Here is a 10,277-nt window from a genome sequence, read left to right as displayed (position 1 = left end):
CATGACGTTAAAATCCTAATAAACAAACAGAGACAAACACTGAATAGAGGGGAATAAGATTATCTGACCATAAAGGCATGGACAGTTTTGCTGAGGTTTAAAAGAAACCACAAACTGTTATAATGCTAAGAGAATACACCAATCAGCCATAACATTAAAACCATCTCCTTGTTTCTACACTCGCTGTCCATTTTATCAGCTCCTCTTACAGTACCATATAGAAGCACTTTGTAGTTTTACAATTACTGACTGTAGTCCATCTGTTTCTCTGCATGCTTTGTTAGCCCCCCTTCACCCTGTTCTTCAATATTCAGGACTCTCCCAGGACCACTACAGAGCAGGTATTATTTGGGTGGTGGGTCATTCTCAGCACTGCAGTGACACTGACATGGTGGTGGTGTGTTAGTGTGTGTTGTGCTAGTATGAGTGGATAAGACACAGCAATGCTGCTGGAGTTTTTAAACACCTCACTGTCACTGCTGGACTGAGAATAGTCCACCGATCAAAAATATCCAGCCAACAGCACCCCGTGGGCAGCGTCCTGTGACCACTGATAAAGGTCTAGAAGATGGCCAACTCAAACAGCAGCAATAGATGAGCGATCATCTCTGACTTTACATCTGCAAGGTGGACCAACTAGGAGTGTCTAATAGAGTGGACTCCAGCAGCGCTGCTGTGTCTGATCCACTCATACCAGCACAACACACACTAACACACCACCACCATGTCAGTGTCACTGCAGTGCTGAGAATAATCCACCACCCAAATAATACCTGCTCTGTGGTGGTCCTGTGGGGGTCCAGACCATTAAAGAACAGCATGAAAGCAGGCTAACAAAGCACGCAGAGAAACAGGTGGACTACAGTCAGTAATTGTAGAACTACAAAGTGCTTCTATATGGTAAGTGGAGCTGATAAAATGGACAGTGAGTGTAGAAACTAGGAGGTGGTTTTAATTCAAATGTAATCCATAAACCACCGAAAAAAAACTTATCTGCCATTTATTACAAACAGTGTTCAGTCAAGAAAACATGACTTATAGAGGTAAATAAAAACCGTATGTATATTTTTGCCCAGCAGAGTTTGTCATAATTATGTGGACAGATTTGTTTTCAGGTAGAAAGTATGTGTGTGTAAGCTTCTGACTTCAGCTGTAAAAAGAGTTCAGGTTTTTTTGTTCTTTAAGTAAGTGTCTGATTTAGAAACATTAACCAGGGACATTTGTGATAAACGGTCAGAGACCTTGTAAGGCAATAAAATACAACCCCAAATCATTAAAAAGTTGGGACAGTATGGAAAATGCAAATACAATAAAAACACAGAGTTTCTTACATTTACTTTGACTTTTATTTGATTGCAGACAATTTGAACCCAAGATATTTCATGTTTGATCTGCTTCATTTTATTTGTTAAAATACATCCATTCCTGCATTTTAGGCCTGCAACACATTCCAAAAAAGGTTGGGATGGGGGCAATTTAGGGCTAGTAATGAGATGAAAAAACTAAATAATGATGTGATTCCAAACAGGTGATGTCTACAGGTGATTGTAATCATGGTTTGGTACAAAAGCAGCATCCAGTAAAGGCTGAGTCTTTGATGAGTAAAGCTGATCAGAGGATCTCCAGTTTGTCAACAAATGTGTGAGAAAATGATTTAAATGTTTAAAAACAATGAACCTCAAAGAAAGATTGGAAGGGATTTGCATATTTCTCCCTCTACAGTGCATAATATCATTAAACCAAAAAAACAGAAGGTAATTTAGTGCATAAAGGCCAAGGGTGCAAGCTTAAGCTGAACGCCCGTGATCTTCGATCCCTCAGACGGCACTGCATCAAGAACCGCCACTCAACAATAGCTGATATAACCACATGGGTGAGGGATTACTATAGCAAACCTTTGTCAAGCACTACAATACGGAGTTACATGCACAAATGCCACTTAAAAATTTACTGTGCAAAAAAGAAACCTTATGTTAACCATGTCCAGAAGCGGCGGTGACTTCTCTGGGCTCTGAGGCATCTAGGACGGACCAACATACAGTGGAAACGTGTATTGTGGTCAGATAAATCAGCATTCCAGGTCTTTTTTGGAAAAAATGGACACCATGAGCTCTGGAACCAAAGACGTAAAGGACCATCCAGACTGTTATCAGCAACAAGTCCAAAAGCCAGGGTCTGTCATGGTATGGGTTTGTGTCAGTGCCCTTGGCTAAGGTCATTGACACTTCTGTGATGGCAGCATTAATGCAGAAAAGTACATTGAGATCTTAGAGCAACATGTGCTGCCTTCAAGACGTCATCTTTTCCAGGGACGTCCATGCATTTTTCAACAAGACAATGCAAAACCACATGCTGCACACATTAATGCTGCACATCTTAAGACGTGTTTGCAGGAAGAATGGGACAAAATAAAAGCTGAAACACTAAATCACTTGGTCTCCTCGGTGCCAAAACGTCTTTTAAGTGTGGTGAAAAGAAATGGCAGCATTACAAAGTGTTAAATGCTTTACCGTCCCAACTTTTTTTGGAATGTGTTGCAGGCCTGAAATGTAGGAATGGATGTTTATTAATAAATGAAATGAAGTTGACCAGACAAAACATAAAATATACAGTGGTGTTCAAAAAAATAGCAGTCCTACACCATTAACCTGATAAATCACTGTTTTTAGTAAAAGTGATATTTCTACATAGCAAAAAATTTACTTAAAAGTGTAGTAGAGTAAAAAAAAAAAAAAAAAACCCAGCAATTAGGACATGCATGCCACCCATTCTGAGTAATCGAAGCATTGATTGAAAGGGGGTTGATTAAAATAATAGCAGTGAGGAGTTCAATTGGTGAACTCATTCATTCTGCAGAAAAACGGGTGTCAATTTTGGCCCTTATTTAAGGTAGGAGGGTGGCAAATGTTGCACAGGTTGGTCATAGCACATTTCCTTCTGAAATACTGGGTAAAATGGGTTGTTCCAGACATTGTTCTGATGAACAGCGTACTTTGATTAAAAAGTTGATTGTAGAGGGAAAAACATACAGAGAAGTGCAGCAAATTATTGGCTGCTCATCTAAAATGATCTCAAATGCCTTGAAGTGAAAACCAAAACCTGAAAGATGCGGAAGGAAGCGTGGAACTACTGTTCGAATAGATAAAAAATAGCCAAAATGGCAAAGGTTCAGCCAGTGATCACCTCCAGAAAGATCAAGGAACATCTGAAGTTAGCAGTGAGTACAGAAGATGATTAAGTGAAGCCAATTTACCAGCAAGAACTCCTTGCAAAGTCCCGTTGTTAAGAAAAAGACGTGTCCTGAATGGGTTCTAATTTGCCAAGGAACACATTGACTGGTCCAATGAGAAATGGCTCAACATTTTGTGGACTGGTGGAAGCAAAATTTTTCTTTTTGGGTCTAGTGGCCGTAGACAGTATGTCAGACGACCCCCGAGCACTGAATTCAAGCCACAGTACACTGTGAAGACAGTAAAGCATGTTAGTACAAAATGATGATATGGGGATGTTTTTCATACCATGGTGTTACGTCTATTTATGGCATACGAGGGATCATGGATCAATTTAAATATATCAGAATACTTGAGGAGATCATGTTGCTCTGAGAAATGTCCTTAAAATGGGTGTTTCAACATGACAATGACCCAAAACATCTTGGTTACAGACAAACAAGATTGAGGTAATAGAGTGGCCAGCACAATCCCCTGACTTCAATCCCAGAGAGAACTTATGTTCTGATATGTGAAACACGTTTTTTTGAGGCAAAACCCAAAATTGCAGAAGAACTGTGGAATGTAGTCTAATCATCCTGGACTGGATACCTGTTCAGAGGTGCCAGAAGTTGGTCGACTACATGCAACACAGATCTCGGAAACAATTGTTATGCCACTAAATATTAGTTCAGTAATTTAAGGTAAAGAGAAACCTCAAAAAAAAATTTCAGTTTATAGATACATTTTTTGAGTTTTTAAGAGAAAAATACTGGCACTGCTATTTTTTTTAACAGCCTAATATTCATTTTTCTTAACTTTCTGTAAAGGATTAACACAAACTGGCTAAATGTTGTTAATGTTTTGATTTAGAATTGAAAGTGTAGTATTTTCAGTGCATTTGCATTTATGGAAATAAAAGTTATTATAATGATTTTGTGCTTTATTCACTTTTTTAAAATCACTGCTATTTTTTTAACACCACTGTATCAGGTTCATCCTGTCTGCAATTAAATAAAAGTCAAAGTAAATGTAAGAAACTTTGGGGTTGTATAATACAATAAAATATATGATTAGTATATATGATAAAGTATATGGACATTCCTTATAATTACTAAGTTCAGTTGTTTCAGCCACACCAATTTCAGCTCCAGCATGACTATATTTCTTGTGCTCAAAAGATGCGTCAAGCCATAGCTTGATTAGTTCAGTATAGAAGAACTCAAGTGGCCTGCACAGAGCCGAACCCTGACCTCAACCCCATTAAACACTTCTGGGATGCATTGGACTATCAACTGTGAGCTGAGCCTTCTCGTCTAACATCAGTGCCTGACCTCACAAATGGCCTTTTGACTACAGAGACACAAATCCCCACAGATAAACATTAAAACATGGTTGGAATCCTTTCTTGAAGGCTTAGCTTGTATAGGTGCAAAAAGGAGACCAACATTATATTAATGCCTGTTGTTTTTGGAATGGGATGTCCAACAATTAAATCAACCAGATGGCATCATCACAAACTGTATGTCCATTTATTTTAAATTAAAGAAAGAACAACATGTTCAACAACAACCAGTGATAGCTGTCATTTTGTAAAAACATGGAGTTAGATGGGGGTAGAGAGATAACTCAAACACCTCTGCTCTCTTTCCTTCTGTCTAACTATGTTCTAGTTTAAGCTGTACTGTAACCAAGACAGAACACACACACACACATACACACAGTGACAGTCTTGCACACACACAGTCTAGAAAGTTAGTCCACTTGTGGTGTGTGGTGAAGTTTAGCAGTCTGTTTCTAAGTCACAGGTTCTCAGCTGAAATGCAGATGGGGTCGCAGATTATTTTACTAATCATAATATTACAGTTTGAATACAATATTTAAAAAAAACTGTACATTCATTTGTTGTCGATTACGTGACAGTAAGTTTCATGAAACTAAATGTACTAACTTAATTTCCCAGACAAGTGGGACTGTTATAGTTACAAAAGGGGGTGGGGTTATGATTGTAACTCAATATTAATACCTATGGTTTTGGATTGGCATGTCAATAAAGTCAATGGTTGGGTGTTTATCCTTATTACCATATTGTGTACTCGCTCTTACTTTCTAAGCCGCTTATCCTAATCAGGGTTGCAGGGGTGCTGGAGGATATCCCAGCTCTCAATAGGCGCAAGGCACACAGAAACACCCTGGACAGGGTACCAGTCCATCACAGGGCAGACACAGAAACACATTCACACCTTAACAAACACACACACCCACACACACGTCTAAGGGCAATTTTTAGTACAGTTTCTCCAATTAACCTGAATGCAAGTCGTTGGACTGTGGATAGGAAACCCACAAGGACATTGAGAGGAGATGCAAAATCCACGCTGAAAGAACCCAAAACTACTCCACCTGGGAATCAAACCCAGGACATTCCTTCTGTGAGGCGACAGTGCTATCCACCACACCGCCCTATATTGTGAACTTTCAATGCATGTATTCATTATAAATAAATAAACATACACCAATCAGGCATACCATTATGACAACCTTCCTAATATTGTGTTGGTCCCCCTTTTTGCTGCCAAAACAGCCCTGAACCGTTGAGGCATGGACTCCACTAGACCCCTGAAGGTGTGCTATGGTATCTGGCACCAAGATGTTAGTAGCAGATCCTGTAAGTTGCAAGGTGGGGCCTCCATAGATTGGAGTTGTTTGTCCAGCACATCCCACATATGCTCGATTGGATTAATTTTGGAGACCAAGTCAACAACTCATTTACATTTACATTTTCGGCATTTAGCAGATGCTCTTATCCAGAGCGAGTTACAGAAGTGCTTTCATAGTAAACAATACCTTACTCCAGTTTAAGTAAACAGCAGTCCAAGAACATAAATCTTCTGAAACCCTGTTAGAACCAAAGGGGTTTTTTTGCAAGAAATGAATGAGCATTAGTAAGTAAGTAAGTACATGTCAGCTTAAGTGCTTAGTAAAGAAGTGGGTTTTTAATCGTCTTTTAAAGACAGCAAGAGACTCAGATGTTTGGACAGACAGGGGAAGCTCGTTCCACCACTTGAGTGCAAGTACAGAGAAGAGCATTGATGCTTGTCTTCCTCAAGTCCTGGGTGAAGGATCAAGTCGCGTGAGACTAGTGGCTCGGACGTTGCGTGGTACAGGGCGGGGTTTGATTAGACCTCGAAGGTAGCTTGGAGCTGGTCCATTTTTGGCTTTGTAGGCGAGCATCAGTGTTTGTAGGCGAGCATCACTGAATGTGTGCAGCTACAGGAAGCCAGTGAAGAGAACACAGCAGTGGGGTGATGTGGCAGTGTTTAGGTTGGTTAAAAAACAGACGGGCAGCTGCATTTTGAATGAGTTGCAAGGCTGTAGTAGTGGACATGGGAGCACCTGCCAGGAGGGAGTTTCAGTAGTCCAACCTTGAGATTACAAGTGACTGGACAAGAATCTGAGTAGCTTCCATGAAGAGAAATGGCCGAGTCTTCCTGATGTTGTAGAGGAGGAACCGGCACGATCTTGTCATGCTGGCTACATGAGGAGAGAAGGTGAGCTGGTTATCCAGGACAACACCAAGACTTTTTACATTATCAGATGGTCTGATCTGGGAGTCATCAAGAGAGATGACTAGGTCCTGGGTTGGAGATTGATCTTCAGGAATAAGTAACAGCTCTGTCTTGCTGGGATTGAGTTTTAGATGATGAGCTGACATCTATTGTGAGAAATCTTGCAGACATGCTGAGATGTGAGCTTAGACTTGTGTGTCTGAAGGAGGAAATGAGTTGAGTATCATCTGCATAAGAGTGGTAAGAGAAGTTATGGGAGGCTTTGACCTTACCCATAGAGCGGGTGTAGATAGAGAATAGAAGTGGGCCAAGTACAGGGCCCTGAGGAACACCAGTTGAGAGAGTGGTTTACAAATCATTGTTTTTCTTTTTATTTGCATTTTACCTATCGTCCTACACTCACTGTCCATTTTATCAGCTCCACTTACCATATAGAAGCACTTTGTAGATCTACAATTACTGACTGTAGTCCATCTGTTTCTCTGCATGCTTTGTTAGCCCCCTTTCATGCTGTTCTTCAATGGTCAGGACTCTCCCAGGACCACCACAGAGTAGGTATTACTTGGGTGGTGGATCATTCTCAGCACTGCAGTGACACTGACATGGTGGTGGTGTGTTAGTGTGTGTTGTGCTGGTATGCGTGAATCAGACACAGCAGCGCTGCTGGAGTTTTTAAACACCTCACTGTCACTGCTGGACTGAGAATAGTCCACCAACCAAAGATATCCAGCCATGAGCGCCTTGTGGGCAGCGTCCTGTGACCACTGATGAAGGTCTAGAAGATGACCAACTCAAACAGCAGCAATAGATGAGCGATCATCTCTGACTTTACATCTACAAGGTGGACCAACTAGGTATGAGTGGACACGGTACTTAAAACTCATACCAGCACAACACACACTAACACACCACCACCATGCCATTGTCACTGCAGTGCTGAGAATGATCCACCACCTAAATAATACCTGCCATGTGGTGGTCCTGTGGTCCTGACCATTGAAGAACAGGGTGAAAGCAGGCTAAAAAGGTATGTAGAGAAACAGATGGACTACAGTCAGTAATTGTAGAACTACAAAGTGCTTCTATATGGTAAGTGGAGCTGATAAAATGGACAGTGAGTGTAGAAACATTATGTTGTATGTTGTATTAACAGTATGTTGTTATTATTACCAGTATGTTACAGTACTATTAAAATAAATCTATAAACAGTAAAATGACCAAACTTTATTAAACTTCATCAGCAGTCCCTGCTGCTCATTTCTTTTTAGTAATGAACAATAGGAAGAAGCTTGGACCCGCAAAAACAAAGTGTCACCATGATAGATTAGTTGTTAAAATCAGTATGTCAAAACAAAATGTCATAAAAATCATCAACAAAAGTTAAACTTAGTCAAGTTTAGTTAGCCATCAAGGCTGAACTCTACAGTTACTACACAGTCAAGCCAGAAAGTCCTTTCACCTATTACATTACAGACTCATTCTATAATAGATTGAGTTCATTTTTTGTCAAAAAATTCTACACCAAATAGCCCACAATGTAAAAATGTAAAACATCAAAAGTGAGCTGAGGTGCATTTTGTTTTCACTGATACTGCTTGAGATGTTTCTACAATTTAATTAGAGTCCACCTGTGGTAAATTTAATTGATTGGACATTATTGGGGATTGCCAACACCTGCCTATATAAAGTCCCACAGTTGACAGTGCATATCAGAGCAAACTCCAAGCCATGGGGTCATAGGAATTATCTGCAGACCTCAGAAACAGGATTGTGTCGAGGCATAGATCTGGAGAAGGGTACAGAAAAATTGCTGCAGCTTAACAGGTCCCAAAGAGCACAGTGGCCTCCATCATTCATAAATGGAAGAAGTTTGGAACCACCAAAAATCTTCCTAGACCTGGCCGCCCGGCCAAACTGAGCTATCGGGGAAGACTGGTCTTGGCCAGGGAGGTGAGCAGGAACCCGAGGGTCACTCTGACAGAGCTCCAGCGTATCCTTGTGGAGATGGGAGAACCTATCAGAAGATCAACCATCCAGGCAGCACTCCGCAAATCACGCCTTTATGGTAGAGTAGCCAGACGGAAGCCACTCCTTAGTAAAAGGCACATGACAGCCCGCTTGGAGTTTGCCAAATGGCACCTAGAGGATTCTCAAACCATGAGAAACAAGATTCTCTGATGAAACCAAAATTGAACTTTTTGGCCTGAATATCAAGCATCACATCTGGAGGAAACCAGGCACCGCTTATCACCTGGCTAATTCCATCCCTACAGTGAAGCATGGCGGTGGCAGCATCATGATGTGGGGATGTTTTTCAGCAGCAGGACCGGGGTGACTAATCCTGATAGAGGGAAAGATAAATGCAGCTAAGTACACCGAGATCCTTGAAAAAAACCTGCTCCAGAGCGCTCTGGATCTCAGACTGGGATGAAGGTTTACCTTCCAACATGACAACGACCCAAAGCACACAGCCAAGAGAACAAAGGCGTGGCTTCGGAGAAAGTCTGTGAATGTCCTAGAGTGGCCGAGCCAGAGCCCAGACCTGAAACCAATCAAACATCTGTGGAAGGAGCTGAAAATGGTTGTGTACCGACGCTCTCCATCCAACCTGAGCTCGCAAGGATACGCCAAGAGGAATGGGCACAAATTTCCAGAGACAAGTGTGCCAAGCTCATAGCTTCTTTCCCAAGAGGGCTTGAAGCTGTAATAGCTGCCAAAGGTGCATCAACCAAGTATTAAGCTAAGGGTGTGTACAGATATGTAACCCCTAAATAAACCACTTATGTCAGTAAAATAAAAGTGCATATTTTCTAAATCCAGTTTTCACTTAATTATTCGTAATTATTGGTAATTGTGTGTAGATGTCTGAGGCAAAAAAAGAACTCAATCTATTACAGAATGAGTCTGTAACGTAATAAAACATGGAAAAGGTGAAAGGGGTGTGCAGACTTTCCAGCTTGCCTATGCAAAAAAAGAACTTGCAGCCTAGAAACCCGTGATGCCACAAATATTAAAATAGTCTTTTACAGTAATTTTCCCAATGTTGGCACAGTTGGTATTTTTCACTGAATAGTTTCCCACTGATTATTTTTAATCATCACTCTAATGTAGATTTAATACAACTAAAAAGCAAATCAAAGATCCCGGGGTGCAAATACAGCCTGTCAATGTGTCACAGCAGTAGAAAATGAGAACTCGTTCTTCATTACACCACTTTGCTATCGGACAGCCTTAGTTGCATCTCGTCCTCTCCTGAGTTTTTTTTGTTGGTCTTGCTGCCCAAAGCCTCGGCCTCCTCCAGCGTGGAGGTAAGCGGCTCCCCCAGTGTCTCCGGCAGGAAGAAGGTCAAAACTCCGATGATAAAAGACAGGATCCCGACAATGATCTACATCACACATGAGAGAAACCAAACAAGATGTTAATTTCATGGTCAGTTTAAAAATTGATTTCACCCTGTTCTTCAATGGTCAGGACCCCCACAGGACCACTACAGAGCAGG

At 41.1% G+C, this 10,277-nt stretch overlaps 1 protein-coding gene across 1 annotated transcript in view; it reads right to left on the bottom strand.

The window, feature by feature from the left end:
• Nucleotides 1–7,982: 7,982 nt before the first annotated feature.
• slc22a16 (solute carrier family 22 member 16) overlaps nt 7,983–10,277 on the bottom strand; it is a 37,691-nt gene continuing 35,396 nt past the window's right edge. The window contains exon 9 of the mRNA XM_063002466.1: nt 7,983–10,163. Coding sequence (XP_062858536.1) covers nt 9,984–10,163 — 180 coding nt within the window. The 3' untranslated portion in view covers nt 7,983–9,983. The remainder of the gene's footprint in view (nt 10,164–10,277) is intronic.

Source organism: Trichomycterus rosablanca, chromosome 9 (assembly GCF_030014385.1).
Source record: "Trichomycterus rosablanca isolate fTriRos1 chromosome 9, fTriRos1.hap1, whole genome shotgun sequence".
Lineage (NCBI taxonomy): Eukaryota > Metazoa > Chordata > Actinopteri > Siluriformes > Trichomycteridae > Trichomycterus > Trichomycterus rosablanca.
Note: the sequence above shows the minus strand (reverse complement) of the source record. Positions and strands in the feature narration are given on the sequence as shown.